The sequence below is a fragment of the Caretta caretta genome, chromosome 4, assembly GCF_965140235.1.
Source record: "Caretta caretta isolate rCarCar2 chromosome 4, rCarCar1.hap1, whole genome shotgun sequence".
NCBI lineage: Eukaryota > Metazoa > Chordata > Testudines > Cheloniidae > Caretta > Caretta caretta.
In genome coordinates this window covers 68,526,544-68,543,511 of record NC_134209.1, presented here as the reverse complement: position 1 = coordinate 68,543,511, position 16,968 = coordinate 68,526,544, and the positions used below count along the sequence as shown (strand labels likewise).

General features: G+C 37.7%; 1 protein-coding gene across 7 annotated transcripts in view; it reads left to right on the top strand.

The window, feature by feature from the left end:
• LRBA (LPS responsive beige-like anchor protein) overlaps positions 1-16,968 on the top strand; it is a 558,473-nt gene that overhangs the window by 74,614 nt on the left and 466,891 nt on the right. For all 7 annotated transcript variants that reach the window (XM_048847356.2, XM_048847351.2, XM_048847357.2 and 4 more), the window contains exons 6-14: positions 870-991; positions 1,146-1,272; positions 3,900-4,019; positions 5,129-5,275; positions 6,860-7,057; positions 8,071-8,204; positions 11,242-11,350; positions 11,482-11,634; positions 15,086-15,254. In XM_048847356.2, the coding sequence (XP_048703313.2) occupies positions 870-991; positions 1,146-1,272; positions 3,900-4,019; positions 5,129-5,275; positions 6,860-7,057; positions 8,071-8,204; positions 11,242-11,350; positions 11,482-11,634; positions 15,086-15,254 (1,279 nt within the window). The remainder of the gene's footprint in view (positions 1-869; positions 992-1,145; positions 1,273-3,899; positions 4,020-5,128; positions 5,276-6,859; positions 7,058-8,070; positions 8,205-11,241; positions 11,351-11,481; positions 11,635-15,085; positions 15,255-16,968) is intronic.

The following is a 16,968-nucleotide window of genomic DNA, read 5'->3' as shown; positions in this document are numbered from 1 at the left end:
GAAGGGTTGATAGCATTGTGTTTGGGCCGGGATAGTTACACAGAGTTGGGGAGCATAATGAGGAGTCTGGCAACATTTATGTTCTTTGATGTTTTTGTTCATCAGTATTGATCATCTGGACAGCATCTTTGATCAGAGGGTTATGGAAATCTGAGTTAAAATTTACATTGCAAGCCTGTGAAACAAAATGGTGAAAGGTGAATGGTAATGGTCAAAAACTGTTCAAAACAAAGAAGCAAATACTATAAAAATTGTTGCGCATATAGTTAGCAACTTACAGACTTTCTAGTTAATGTAGGTACTGTGTTTTTATTTGAAAATTTTGGCTGGAAGGATTGCATAATGTCTTCTTTTGAAAGCAGGGTTATAAGTCTCACATTTTCATGTCTATATTTTTCTGGAGGGCCAAGTTAGGCATGAATTTTCTGCAGATAAGACTGTTTCAGGCAAAATCTAGAGACTTTCATTTTTATGCCTAACTTCTTTCCACAATCAGTTACTTTCCTCCTCTTTGGGATGCAGTTTGGTGTGCCAGCATTGTAGAGATCACGAATCTGTAAATTTCACTTTGCTGTTAGTACAAAACAGAACAAGATGAGCTTAAGGCAATTTTGGACCAAATATTTCTCCAAAAAAGTTTCGTTTCATTATGAGTTATTTTTATTGAGATATAAATATTTTTGTCATGAAATCTTTATAATCTAAAGATTCTTTAAAAAACAAAACAAAACAAAAAACAAACAAACCTTGGACCATTTTATTATTGCAGTAAGACATAAGAAGTCTGTAACTTGCACCATGTCCTGTCTTAATTCATAAATTATTTTGTTAAATCTTTCTGTATTAAATATCTATGTTACTTCCTTTAGGCTATTGCCTTACCTCCTATAGCCAAGTGGCCCTACCAGAATGGATTTACTTTTCACACTTGGTTAAGAATGGATCCTGTAAATAATATCAATGTGGATAAGGATAAGCCTTACTTATATTGGTATGTATAACGAAAACCTACATTTCTAATGTTTTTTTCCCATTTATATTCATTTTTCAATGGTCTCTGCTTACACTGAAAAAACCAATAACCTAATAACTTTTTTGTTTACATGCAAATTTAGTTTCATTTCTTTAAAAAAACTTTTTTATAGTTTTCGAACAAACAAAGGACTTGGTTATTCTGCTCACTTTGTTGGAGGCTGTTTGATTGTGACATCAATAAAGTCAAAAGGAAAAGGATTCCAGCACTGTGTGAAATTTGATTTCAAGCCACAGAAGGTGGGTTAAGCAAGTAAATAATTCAAATAAGTGCCTTAAATTACCACAGTACATGTGTGTAATTAGCCATTAGTTGTACTAATTTTTTATTTAGATCAGTGTCCTAGTAAGCTTAGGGGAGTGTTCTGTTTTGTTTGCTAATCACTAACTTCATAGTGACCCAGAAAAATATTGTCTGCAAAAATATTACCAATAGTATCAGTTGGCATTATTTAGAGAAGTAAATAATACCAACTTTTATTTTCATAAGTAAAACTTAAACAAATGTACATAGTAACCTGCCATTTTTTAAGATTGTGATTTAATACATTCCCAAGTGTAAAAGAAAAAAATACAATTTAATAAAGAGTAAGTCACACATGTGACCTAGGTGAATAGTGGACTGAAAGTTAGATCTACTGACTGTTGGTTTAATTATGTGAAATGAGTTGATGGTCTTTGTTTCTTGCTGGACAAGTGTCCACATCAGTTGGTATTTGTGCAGCAGAAATGGTAAAGATTGAATAGATATCAGGATCTGGGAAATTGCTTGAAAAGTGTAGGAGAACTTTCACTGTTCCTCTTATGGAATTCACATCCTGGTTAGTGAATAAATAGAAGACTTCAAATTTGTTAGGGCTGACTCCTGATATGATTAAACTAAGTAATATACACCACAATGTTACTGCTTTTAACTCTTTAAAAATTAGCAAAATAATAACTTATAGGTGTACTAAAATGTATTTATTATGGGAAATTTATGTTTCTGTATGACCTATCCCTAAGAACTCTCAGCACATATAGACAACCTGAAAGTTCTAAGATCTATTCTTGTCTATATTCTCTCTTCTTGCTTCTATTCCAGCTTTCTCCCACTTACAGTTTTCCTGTTTCCTTTTCCCTGATAAATTCTGTGTAAAGTCTTTATCCTAAGTGAGTGATTTACTCTCACTGTCCTGTGCTATGAGCCAAAGTTTCTCTCAATTCTCAGTTTGGGTGTGGACTAGTGGATAGAGCAGGGAACTGGGGCATAGGAGACCTGGGTTCTGTTCTTGACTATGCCATTTGCTGGCTGGGTGATCTTGGGCAAGTCACTTCCCCTCTGTCTCAGTTTCTTCATCTGTGAAATGGAGATGATGATGCTTACCTCTTTTGTAAAGTGCTTTGAAAGCTATTGACAGAAGAAGTGCTATATTAGAGCTAGGTATAGCTAGGTATAATTATTATTATACATGTTACCTCTTCCCTGATAATTCCTGGGCTGATGGAGTGTTGAAGAATCTACTGGAGACTTCCCAGGAGGGAAGAGTGTGTAGATGAGGACAGACAGGACTCAAAGCAGTCAGTACACCAACTTTGACAAAAAGCACAGGTTATTCTTCCTCACTCATTACCTGGGATGACCCCAAGAATAATTGTTTATAACTAGTATCAGAGGGGTAGCCTAGTTAGTCTGGATCTGTAAAAGCGGCAAAGAGTCCTGTGGCACCTTATAGACTAACAGTCGTATTGGAGCATAAGCTTTAGTGGGGGTGAATACCCACTTTGTCAGATGCATCTGATGAAGTGGGTATTCACCCATGAAAGCTTATGCTCCAATACATCTGTTAGTCTATAAGGTGCCACAGGACTCTTTGCTGTTTATAACTATTCTACCTAGTGTGATCACAACCAACTAGTATGTTTTTAAACACCACTTAGCACTGGCTATAGACAGATAGTGTTGTTTGTTTAAAAATATATGTATTAACGTGTGTTGGCTAACATGGTTATGAAACACACACCTTGTTGTCCTGATCTAGTCAGAGGCTTAACATTTTTCTCAAGCAGTTTCAAGAACACAAACTCATGTGTAAGAGAATACACTAAATGAATCATACTTCGTAATTATCCAGTGTATCCAGAAAGTGTGGTGTTCTCAACTAAGATGAGTTATTCCACATTACTGAATAATCATATTTAGCAACATGGCATGACTTGATTTAAATGGCATTGTTCAAGGCTTCCTTGCATATTTAGTAGACTTGAAAATATGTTTGCTTTCTCAAATGGAGCATTTGTCTGTTGTTTCTGAAGGGGAAAAAAAATGTAAACATCTCCAGGAGAGCAGGTCTCCAAACACATTTTGGTAATTCTTATCAGTAATCCCTTGCTGTACATGGATTCTGGTTTACCATTTGACACAGTCCTCGGAGAATCATTAAGCTTTGGTGTCATCCTTGCTGCTCTTTCGGAATGATTGCAAGAAATTCATTGCCCTGAGCCCAAGAAAATGTAAATACATTAACAAAGGAAGATACAGTATTTCTTTTGTCAGTTATTTTGGCATAAATAGTGCCCTTCATATTGTCAGGGAAAAGTTGTGTACTGTGACCGTATATCTCTTTTAAGATTATACACCTATTTGTCAGTACACAGGGTGACTGGGCACACTCTTTGGGTACAGTGAATTAGGCTAGGCCAGCAGTGAACTTTGCATTTCTTCCACATTAATTTAAAAAAATCCCTAAATCATCTACAAAAAGTTTTCTGCCTTTTCGTAACTCATATCAATAGTTTTGATCTTCTGGGATACAGCTACTTTGAGTAACGTTTAAAACATACTTACACAGGCTTAAAGTATCAATAATTATTCTCTTCTTATTCAGTGGTATATGGTTACTATAGTGCATATCTATAACCGCTGGAAGAACAGTGAACTTCGGTGCTATGTGAATGGGGAACTCGCATCATATGGAGAGATAACGTGGTTTGTCAATACCAGTGATGTAAGTAGCTTTTATTTAATTTTGTTACTTAATTTCATACTTGGAATGGCTGAAATTGTTTTTTGCACTTGATTATATTTTTAGGTTTTGATAACCTGGCTTGAGAGGGAAAAAGTAGGTTTTCCAATAGAACTTTGAATAAATAATTAAAAAAACCAGTAAACTTCTGTACCTGGTGGCCTACATGGCATTTTACCAATAGATCAACTAAGAGAATGCAAATGTAGTCAGTGTGTTAGATGGCCAGTAAAAGTTATGGACCCAGTTCTGCAAACACCTAAGCACATTCATTATATTACTTAAATGAACAGTCCATTGACTAGTCTCTGGAGTAAAGTTATGTGTATGCTTAACTGTGTGCAGGATTGGGCCCTATAGGTGAACACTATCATCTCTCTTTAAAAACTTATTTTACTCTCCTGCAGTTTCACTTTCTACTCTCCTAATGTGTGGAAGAGAGTCGAATAATACTGATCTCCAACATGGTATTGAGATATCAATACAATTAATGTTACCCTTATACTCCAGAAAGGTCTGATTTTCTGATGATGTATGTTTGACAGTTCTAGAACGTAGCTTCTTAACTCTCTCGCCCTGTATATATTTGCAGATATGTCCTATTAGTATTTGAGTAGAGTAAAAATTGCAGAGAACATTTAGTTTATTTTTAATTAATATTGTATATTATGTATTTTACAAATTTTAGACATTGCTGACAGCTAAATAAAATGAAAAATAATTGTTATTTTGCTTAAACCCCCACCCTTTTTTTTAAACTGCAGGTTTTGAAAACATTCATTTTATTTATTAATGCAATCTTTCAAAATTAGCATGAAAGTTTTACCAGCGTGGACACCCAATTTACTTGCCTTGACTATGAAGATTGATTTGAGTTGGGAGAGGGAGATTTTGCTTTTTGCCTGTCCAAAAATATTTTTTTCACCTTGATCAGTTATAATATTGAAAGGCTACTTTGGGTGTAAAATAAATTATTGCTTTTCTTAAGAATAACAGATACATAGTCCACATGATTAATACTTGTGTGCTTCACATTGAATCCTTTCTTGTCTTTTATTGTGTACAACTATATCCTGTGTTGTCCTTTTCAGACGTTTGATAAATGTTTCCTGGGTTCTTCAGAAACAGCAGATGCTAATCGAGTGTTTTGTGGGCAGATGACAGCTGTTTACCTTTTCAGTGACGCTCTCAATGCTGCTCAGATTTTTGCCATTTATCAGCTTGGCCTGGGATACAAGGTATTTTGGAGTTGAGTGAATAGTAACCAAAAGATTAATTCTAATAAGTCAATTTCTATAGTATTTTAGGATGTCAATGACGATGATGTATACAATGTTCTTACCAGCCTATTTTTTATTTACATAGGCTTATAGAAATAAACTATCTAATATCACAAAATTTAAATTAATCTATTCAATTTTATAAAAGTGTAATGAGGAAAGAAGTGTAATGAGGAAAGAAGTGAACATATAGATAATGCTATATGTTTGTCATGAACATGATTTGCTTGAGAAAAGTATGACAGTTGAGGTTTTTTGGGGGTGGACTTTATAACCCCATCCAGCTGCTACTGAGCATGAACTTTTATAAATATAACTTTCTATAGTCACTTGGGTTTCTAAATGATTTTAAACAGCTTTTCATAATTTTATTACAAAAAATATTTTGCTCAGTAATGTGACCCTGTGACTTTTTCCATTTTTCTATTTTTTAATGTTTTCTATTTTTGCCATGATGCATAATCTGCGTTGCGTAACTGATTTATAACAATGCTACAAGCCCATCTGCCTGAGAAGAGAGCATTTGATAATGTAATTAAAAACCATTCTTTATATAAATTCACTGTCAGAGTGGGAGTTGCAGCACAGCAGGAGAATTGTTTGCTGGTGTTTTGTTTTCCATCTCTTCTGTTCTATAAAACTCCAGTCCCACTCCATGACATGAAATAGATTGTACATGTATTAAACAAAACACAACCCCTCTCCCCTTCTCAACTTGGCGCACATTTAATTTGGTATTAAAACAAGGCTCATGCAAATAATAAACTCTGTTTGCTGTCTTTACTCTCTCGTTGACTTCTCAGGAGTCTTGCTTTGGATTTTTGGGTGATGGGGAGGGACCTGCTGTCTAAGTGGATAAAGCACTAGCTATTAACTAAAAGAAAAGGAGTACTAGTGGCACCTTAGAGACTAACCAATTTATTTGAGCATAAGCTTTTGTGAGCTAAAGCTTATGCTCAGATAAATTGGTTAGTCTCTAAGGTGCCACTAGTACTCCTTTTCTTTTTGCGAATACAGACTAACACGGCTGCTACTCTGAAACCTAACTGCGGCTAGATCATTTTCTTCATTGAGGCTTGCGACCAAATTTACTTTCTTCATATCAGAAAAGTATCTTGATACCTAATTTAACATATTAAAAGTGAAGAGCACTGAGGTTTAATTCTGTTATGCTATTTACTTACTTGCTGTTTGTAATGTGGTAACCCTGATGGGCCTAAGTTGGGGACTGTGGCCCCTACATGCTGTAGAAATGCAACATTTTTTTGTCCTTACCTCTACCCAAAGAGCTTCTAAGTGAACACTGAGTAACAGACACTATATTTTATTATGTTTTTCTTTGCTTCCACAATGTCCCTGCTTTAGGGCACAACAATGCTATATGATACTAACTCTACAAAAATTGTCCTGTCCTGGTGTTGTAGTGGGGCTGTTCTGATGCATTGCTGGAATAGAGGAGTAATGCTGTTGTAATTGTTTTGTTTCCTGTTGTATTTTCTGTGTTAGTCACCTTAATTTTTTTTCTTTCTTCCATCATTCTAGGGAACGTTTAAATTCAAGACAGAAAGTGATCTCTTCCTTGCTGAGCATCACAAACTGTTACTGTATGACGGCAAATTGTCCAGTGCTATTGCTTTCACATACAATCCAAGGGCTACTGATGCACAGCTTTGTCTAGAATCATCCCCCAAGGATAACCCTTCTATCTTTGTTCATTCACCACATGCTCTCATGCTTCAGGTACTTTGGCACTTTTAGTAGACTTTCTGAGGAGAAAAATGGCTTGTACTTGTGAAGTCTGTAATCAGGATTTTTAGTGCCAGGTGAGAGGGCCCCAGATAATAGACTAATCAATAGAAGCTAGGAGAACTGCACTCCTCTCCTTCCTCAACCTTTTAGTTGGAGGTGTGGAGAATTGTTCTCAGCTCTTTAAAGTAACTCTCCTCCCTTTGTCATCAAGCCTCCTGACTTCTCCCCACTACTACTGCCTTACATCAGGCTCCCCTTTCTTATCACTTCTGGTCCCAAGAGGGAGGGATTTCCAACTTCTCCTAACCAATTTTGCTTCTTCTCATTGCATAGAGCAACCTTTCTCAACATCACACCTGTGCATTGTACCTCTCATCAGTGTATAAGCATGTCATCCTTCCCTTTCCTAAGTGAATTTGCTCACTTTTCCATTCTTAGAGTCCCAATTAAATTCTTCTTCAGGAAGGTTACATCAGAATTTTTTAAAGAAACACAGCAGAAGTTTAGAAAATAACTTTAAAAACAGCCTTCTTCCTTTCTCCCCCCCCCCCCCCAAAAAAAATTCCACAGCCCCCCAGTGTTTTTTCTTGAGGACATTCTATTGTAACTCTTGCTTCTTCCATCTCAGGGCCTCTAACACCTTGCTCTCCTCCGCTTCAGGAGAACACAGGGGCACTCCAGGAAGGGCCTGCAAGCTATGGAGCTGCTCTGTTACCAGAGACCATGTTTTGCTTTAGATGCTGGCCACAACCTATGTGCCCATCTAAAGTCATCTTTGAGGACCAGCACAGTAGACCGGAATCTCAGGCTTTGGGTCAGGCTGGGACTGGGACATCTTTTTAGTGGTTGTCTCCTCAACAGTAGCAGCCATTACTTGTAATAGTTTCTTTGTGTGGTAGCAGTCTGATTTTATATCAAAGATACTCTTAAGTATTTAAGTCAAATGATAACTGTTTTAAAGTGGTTTTAGAAAAGGTTTTAATCTTTTAATTCTTCTTTGGCAGGATGTGAAAGCAGTCCTAACACATTCTATCCAAAGTGCTATGCATTCAATTGGAGGAGTGCAGGTACTTTTCCCTCTGTTTGCACAGTTAGACCATAGGCAATATTCATTGGACCAAGTTGACACAACTGTTTGGTGAGTACGTATGGCTACCTCATTTCATCTTCCATTTTAATTTAAGTGAAATGGGTTTTTGCTTAATTTAAATGGTCGCAGAGCTAGCTACCTTATGTTGTAAAGAATTCTCGTGGTTTACAGTTCTTTTTTCCCCCCAGTAAGATAGAGCAGCAGTAAAGGGAAGACTTCTTATGTAAGGCTTCTCTACATAAGCACAATACATTGAAGATTACATCTGCCTTAAGTGATAGAAATGCACAGCTTCTAGTAAATAGTTAATAAAATAACTGAAGGTTAAACTGGAAACCGTGTCTGTCTGTGTTTAGCTATGAGGCAAAGAATTAACTCCAACTAATGGAATTGCAGCACTATTATTTGGATGTTTTATTTCTGTTCTCAAGGCCAGAAGTTGTTACGCCTCATGTGAACAGGACTGTGAGTTGAGGTCAAGATTATTGGCACCATGTTTTCTATGCAAACTTGCGCAAATGAAAACAAATATGCACATCATGTTATAGTTATATAATGCATTTATGGGGCATTAGAAGTATGAAAAATCTACATGAGCTCTCTCCTGTCAAAGGGGCGGGGCGAGCTTCTTGAATCTCCATGGAGGATAGCTCAGTGGTTTGAGCATTGGCCTGCTAAACCCAGGGTTGTGAGTTCAATCGTTGAGGGGGCCATTTAGGGATCTGGGGCAAAAATTGGGGATTGGTCCTGCTTTAAGCAGGGGGTTGGACTAGATGACCTCCTGAGGTCCCTTCCAACCCTGATATTCTATGATTCTATGATAAGTTGATGATCCTGAGCTGTAGTGCATGATGAGTGAAAGATGTGTTATGTGTCCAGGCTAACTCAAGCTTGGTATGAGTTGTCAAGAACAAGGGCTGAATGTAAAAATTGTAAGGGACTCTGTAGTTAAGGTTGCAAAGAAGTTTCCTTTAGAACCACTTGTTTTACAAACTCAAAACATTCCAAAACACATTTTACCTTTTTGGCTACTTTATTTTTATGGTGTGAGTGTAGGAGAAACTGAAGCAATAGCCTTCCTTAGCAGTAGGCATACACGTAGCCTTTACTGAGGGCTAGTACCTTTGCTTCGATTAAAATGCTTTTCATTTAGTAAAGTTATTACTATTTGTAAATTATATTCTGGGGCATGAGCATTAGAAAACTGATGAAGGTATAGACATGTATTTGAAGAAAAATCCATATTTGGGGTGGGATTTAATCCCATTGATTTCTGCTCCTAAATCCTTTAGGCATTTTTAAAAATCTCCTGAATTCCTAATTTAAATATGAACTAATAAAACTCTTTTATCAACTTCAAAACTTAGTAACTTCACAACTGCTAAACTGATTTTTTTTTCTCCTGCTTGGCTCTTGTGTTAAGACCTATAAAATTATGTCTAAAAGAAATTCAGTAGAAATAAGTTATACACTTATAAACGTGCAATTTATAGTACTCCATTACCAGTGTAGTGTAGAATGATAAAGGTTTATACCAATTAATGTTCATGTACAAAAATACGTATGTAAGCCACAGTATTAACAGGCAATAGCCAGTCCTGAGCCAGCTAGGGGCTTAAGTCTAACTGTGTGTATTTTACTGACACCAAAGCACTAATTGACCTTTATGTGCATTTTGTTAAAGAACTATGGAATTTTTTTCTTTTAAAGAGGCAGAAGAATAATGCTAAAATTATGTACAAAAAACTTTTAATGGAATATTAAGGGTACACAGTTAAGTTCTCTAAAATCAGGAAATACAAAAGCTAAGTTTGAATATATGACCTTCTTGCATTTAGACCTTAGGATCATTTTTAATTATGTGCTCATATACTAATTAATGATAAATGAAGTGTAACTTTTTCACCTCCTTAAATGCATGTGCTGATTCCTAGGTTGTGAGTTAGTGGGAGCAGTGAAAAGGGGAGAATGCATATCAGTTTGCAACCTAACATCATAATGTTTTTTATCATGGTCTTACAAGAGAAATGAGCATCTCTGTGATGGGGTGGGGAAAAAAAAAACCAAAAAACCCTTTTTTTGGTGGATGTGGGGGGAGCTCATCTTCACAGTGGAACAGTAAAAAGAAAAGACAAATATGTTTGCTTCTCAGTTCATGACTTTTGAGTCCTTAACTGGACAATCTTAATCTTGCATTAATATTTCTGCATTTAATGCAGAAACTTTTGCTGTTCTAAAATCTTCTTGTCTATTTCTTCCTCCACCCCTCTGTTACCTTCAAACCTACAAAGAACTTGCGTATATTCGAGTTTTTCTTTGCTTCAGCTCTGTTTTGCAACCTCTGATCTTCCAGCCACAGAAATTGATGCGACTTCATAGCAGTTAAGGAGTGGCACTGACTAAAGTGGGATTGTTCAAAGCAGTTAGTCCTGCTTTAAATGGAAGTGCTGCCAACATCATTTAGCCTGGCTGAAAGCAACAGAATGGCAGTTGAAATGGAACATAGGTCTATTGTATGGCAGAACTGGTTCAAAATTGGAAGTAATTGGTGATCAGTGGTTTCAGGAGTGTTTTGCCATTGGAAAAGTATCACAAAGTTCAAAGTTTTGAGGTAGAGAAAATCCAGTAGCAAGTAGGAGACTGATCACTTTGGAAAAGCAGCCATGTTAGTCTGTATCCGTAAAAAGAACAGGAGTAGTTGTAGCACCTTAGAGACTAACAAGTTTACTTCAGCATCAGCTTTCGTGGGCTACAGCCCACTTCATCGGTTCCATTCTGTGCACCTGATGAAGTGGGCTGTAGCCCATGAAAGCTTATGCTCAAATAAGTTTGTTAGTCTCTAAGGTGCCACAAGGACTTCTGTTCTTTTTGTAACTTTGCAGTCTTAAATGTTTTCAAATTCTAATCTTAATCTTAATTTAGCCATTTAAGTGTTGTGTTAAATGTACTTATATACTGGAAGATGAAAGAGCTTAGCTGGGAACATATTCCTGTGAGGGAATTGAATACCTCATTTCTATGACTCTCTGAAACAGCTGATATTTCTTTAAGAAACTGAATGATTTCAATACACTGTATTTTTCAGTTCTACTTTGCTGGCTTTCATCATGGAGTTGCTGAAGAACTCCATTGCTATGCAAGAGCAGATGCTTTCCTGTAAGGGCTTCCTTGTGATGGGACATACTCTTGAAAAGGTAAAACAAAATCACTCCTGATCTATGGTTAGCTTATCAGAATTTTTTTTGCTAATATTTTTCTGTATTGTCAAAGTTTAAAAACAGTTCTGTAAACGAGTCTGAAGAAACCTTTTTTTTTTTTAAAACAGTCTTCCAAAGTCCATGTTACCAGAGTTGTGCTAGAACTATGTCTTGCCTTTGCTAAATATCTGAGTAATTTGCACAATGGGATTCCGTTGCTTAAACAGCTGTGTGATCACATTCTCCTTAACCCTGCAATATGGATTCATACACCAGCGAAGGTAAAATATTTTGGTTTTGTTAATCACATATCAGTTCAGGTTAGAAAACACTAGGTGGTGGTGATGATGATGATACTGTTTGTTCTTAATGAAGTGGCATCCAAAGGCCCAGTCAGGATCCCTCCTTCTTTTTCTTTTATGCTTCTTTTCCTGGTGAGCATTGAGGTGGCAACATGGAAAGTAGGGAGGACCAGACTTCCTTTTCCTCTGCTACAGGTTCCAGCTCCTCCTGTGGGATTCCTCAGCATTCCCAGGCCAGCCCAAAGCTGTAATTCCTCCAGTGTATCCTGGGTCAGCCTTGGGCCCTCTGCCCAGTGGGATGTGCCCGGTAAAGTTCTAACGGAAGTGTCTTGGGGTCATCCTTATGAGGTGCCTGAACCACCCCAACTGCCTCCTCTCGATCCAAGGCCCTCCTGAATAGCCAAGCTTGTCTCTCTATCTTGGGGGGGTGGGGTTGACCTAATTTTCACAACTTCAGCTACATGAATAGCATAGCTGAAGTCAGCATATCTTAGGTTGAGTTACCTGGCTGTGAGGATGGCAGCGAGTTGATTGCTGCCGCTCCCCCGTTGACTCCCCTTCCGCCTCTCGTGAGCTGGAGTCGACGGGGAGCGCGTTCAGGGATCAATTGATCGCATTTAGACGAGATTTGATAAATCGATCCCCGATAGATCAATCACTACCTGCTGATCTGGCGGGTAGTGAAGACCTGCCCTTAGAGAATAAGCCCAGACACCCTGAAGAGAAAGGTTTCAATCAGGATCCCATTGTTCTAAATGCTGTATGTACATAGGCTGACACAGTCCCTGCCTGAATAGTTAATGTTCTAATTGAAGATCTGGATCAGTAGCATGAGACTATTTGCATTCTATCGACAAAGCAGCCCTTTAAAATAGTATAGTCCAACTTCAGTTCCACTTACACTTCTGCTATGGTGTGAATACGGAGTTTAGTGGATCGGTGCCAAATGATTCCAGATTTAACTATACTGTAAACCAAACATATATCATCTCAGTGATACTATAGAATTACTATGTACATAAAGTATATTAAGGCATAAAAATATTTGCCTGTGGTCCTATACTAATTTCCAATCCATACAGGTATAACAGTGCGCCAGAATTGAAGCCAGAACACTGGCAAAGATTATTTTTAACTCTCAATAGAACAAAAGACAAGTAATTTAGCACTCAAGGAGAAGTATGGAAATATAGGGTTGTTTAAAGATGCTGCAGGCAGTGCTGCACCTGTTTTGTAGCTACATAGGGAAATTTTTTTTTCATGGCTTTTAAACTGACATATTTCAAGAGCATGAAATTCACTTAAAAGCTCCATCATCAGAAGGCTATAAACGTTGACATTCTGTGGTGAATTCCATAAGCTGAGCCAAAATTAGATACAAATAAGTTTTGAAACATCATAAATGAATGATGTTATATGGGTACAGTTAAATTAAGCCTTTATAAAAGCATTGGCAGCATCTTTTATGTTTGCAGAAGGGGAAATAAGCAATACAAATCTATAAGATCGTAACTTTATAATGAACTGTTTATATGAACTTTACAAACTGTTTCATATTAAGGGCATACTTTCCACTTGAAAATCCCACTTCTAGGAACTCTAATAACACTTAAGATAACTATAACTGAAAAGCTAGTAGAGAGAATGTTTTTCTTCCTGTTTAGTTTGATTTATGCATTTGACAGCTCTTTGTGTATTGTCATTTTCAGTGTTCACTCTGTATGTGAGTTTTTTCTAGCCAAACATAAACAGGAGAACAAGTAAACACTTTCCAAGAGGGTGACAGGTTTCTGCTGTTGCTTCACCTTGTTTTGATCATGTTGGAACTTGCAGAGCTGCTGATTGATTCCTGATAACTTCTGTTGGAACACATGGTGTTCATTAACCCTATCCTGGATATAAGGGAGTCGGAGTGGCCATATAGACAGAGTAAGGGCTTGTCTACAAGGAAGTTAGTACAAGATAGGGTGTGAGTTTACAGCACATGGACTAACTCCCTGTGTGGACACTTACTGCACACTGCAAGTGCACTTGAGCACCTTAGCTTAGTACACTTTAAAGCGTACTAAGCTATCAAGCTAAAGCAGATACAGGCATTTTTAGTGCACAGTAACAGTGTCCGAGATTGGTGTGGACTGATCTTCCCTTAGGAAGAAAATAGAGGAACAGCTACTATAGGAAACTATAGAAAAAATCTTGGGCTGGAATTTGTTACTGTTTTTTTGTAAATAGAGATAAACTTCACTAAGGGGGTGAGTTTTGACTCTGTACAATGTGTCAGAGGCTGTGTTTTGGAAAGTGAGCTGCTTGGACCCTTACCCATTTTTAAAGACTCTTCTAAAAATCAAAAAATTAGACCATGTTATGTTTTGGGTGCTCTATCTGAAACAGGAATTGTTAAAATGTCACTGCAATAAAACATTAAAAATGTCATTGTCCCTTGTATGATTTAGACATGCACTAATGTCTATAGCACTATTTTACATAGATACTTCACAAAAAAGGAACTTTTCCCTTAGGGAACAGTAGCACCAGGAATCTTTTTTATTGCCCTTTCATTGTGCTCCAGAGAAGGACAGTGACATAGAATTTTTATTCTGGCAGTTAGATGTAGCTATCAATATAGCCACTCCCAAGCATTTTTTAAAAAAGAAGCCCCCCAGAAATGATGAGATGGAAAAAAAAAATGGGGGATTCACACATTCAGACTAATTTTCACAAGCAAAGGCCAAAATGTGGTGTTTTAAAATGAGATTCTCTCATATTCACATGACTCCAGAGGCTTGGACATTTAGAATTATACCAAATATCATGTTTCAGAGTAGCAGCCGTGTTAGTCTGTATTCGCAAAAAGAAAAGGAGTACTTGTGGCGCCTTAGAGACTAACAAATTTATTTGAGCATAAGCTTTCGTGAGCTACAGCTCACTTCATCACACTTCCCCTAGGATTAATCTGTAGCCCCATGCACATGAGTGCTAGATCCCTATCCTATGCTCCCCACTCACATATCCCATCTCCAAACATGGTTCCCAAGCCCCTAAACTGCCATGTCCCCATATACCTAAAAAATAACATTTATGTGTATCTTGTAACATTTGACATTGAATGCGTCTGATGAAGTGAGCTGTAGCTCACGAAAGCTTATGCTCAAATAAATTTGTTAGTCTCTAAGGTGCCACAAGTACTCCTTTTCTTTTTACCAAATATCATGAGGCTTGTGGTAAAATCAAAAAAGTTTAGTAACTATTTGGCGAGGCTACCCTAGTGATTATCTTCATTTACTCTGCTCTTTTTTACATTAGAATTTTTAAAAATTGGATAAAATTAAGAATGGAATTGCCTAATTTACTACCATTTTGACTTACCTCCCTGTTGTGTGTGTGAAATCATAGCTGACATTTTCAATTTGTTCTTAACTGGATGTTGTAGGTTCAGTTGATTCTGTACACTTACCTGTCTACTGAGTTCATTGGCACTGTTAACATATACAATGCAGTTCGGCGAGTTGGGACAGTTCTTCTGGTAATGCATTCCTTAAAATATTACTACTGGGCCGTGAACCCTCAAGATCGCAGTGGTATTACTCCAAAAGGTGTAGGTATGTATACATTCTTCACCCTTCATCAACACATGAGTATTCTGAACCTCTTCACTTGAAGTGCACTGTTTTGTGTGGTGTGTAGAATGGATGGGATCCCAGGCAGTGTTTCATTTGGTGGAAGGATTCAGCACACCAGTTCTAACAAGCAGCTTTGTCCATAGGGTGCTGTCTTTTTTGACCCCACCGCCCCAGACCCTGAAGAGAATAAATATGTTCCCCCAGCCCCCAGGATCTATGTACATTATTAAAATATATCATACTGGGGACGATGTTAAAAGTGCAGAGCTAAGCTTCCTATCAGCATTTCACATACTCAAAGACATAACCTATTTATAGAGCTCATTCAGGTATTGGGTCTCTTGAAGCTTCAAGAACCTAATAAGACACAGTGATGAGAATGGGGGAGCTGAGAACAGGCATGATGAGCCCATGTGATAGACATAGATCTCAGTGATTGATGGGAAATGAGAATGAGCATGCTACAGATGCACAGTGCTGAGATAGGATGAGGTGCTGAAAATAGGCATTCAGTGCATGCCACTGACACGCAACACTAAGACCAAAGGAGCTCAGAACATAGAGACTTGATGCTTAATACTGGCACCCACTACTGAAAAGTGGGGCTGGCAGAATGAAAACGCATCACTGAGATTGGGAGAGGGAAGAGAACTTCCCATTGAGATGAATTATGAAATTAACTCCTCTCAGAGGTGTTTTGGGCTGTATTAATCTCCATGGAGTCCAACCCATTGAGTTGAGACCACCACATGGAGATTAATGTGGCAACTCCTGCCTTTGCAAGCCATCCTGAAGCTTTTGAGAAGGGAGGAAGGATTTCTAGAGCTCCCCTTTCAACTCCTGATGGGCAAGGGGAGCCCCACACTTTTCTCCAGCCTTTTGTTCCCAACTGGAAGAAGGGGCTCTGGGAGTTCCTATCACCCTTTCTTGGAGTAAGGGTTGTACTGTACTCCCTATGATGTTGCCTCCAGCTGGTAGTTGTGCTCCTCATAGTTTCTTGGCTACCTTGTTATCAGCCTACGGAGGGAATGAGGATCGGAGAGATCTGGTTGCTGAAGGCCATATAGGTATACCCAGGAAGTTCTCTCATGCTAGTCCTCCTTCAGGGGCTGCTTAATTCTGTTCCTCTCACTACCCCCACCACCACCTTCTCAAACAAGGGAAATTCACTAACAAACTTTGTGAAAGGGAAATTACATTTGCTTTGTAGTGTGTTGAACCCTGGAAGGAATGAAGATTTTTTGTTAGTAAGAACTTGTCTACCCATAAAATTGAACTGGTTTACCTAAAGGTATGTTTCTTTACCGATTTAGTGAAACTGGTGCAAGTTTGTGTGGAATACTCTTATTTCAGTTGAATGGCTTATTTTTGATTTGGGCTAAACTGAAACAAAGCACTCTTAAACCCAACCAAAGTGCATCTATGCAAACTTGCACCAGTTTAACTAAACTGGTTTAAAACCACATCTGTAGTTAAACTGGTGCAACACAAGACCTCATAGAGCTGTTTGAATTTGTATATTCTTTTGTTAAAATTGGGGTTGTATTTACCCCTCCCTGGTCATAGCTAATACAATGAATATCCTGGGGAGGAGCAAAAGAGCTATGATATTTGGATCTTTAAAATATTTCAGCGACAGATTATTTGGGGAGGGAAAGGAGAGAGTCTTCTCTGAGAGTCTTTGATCTCTAAA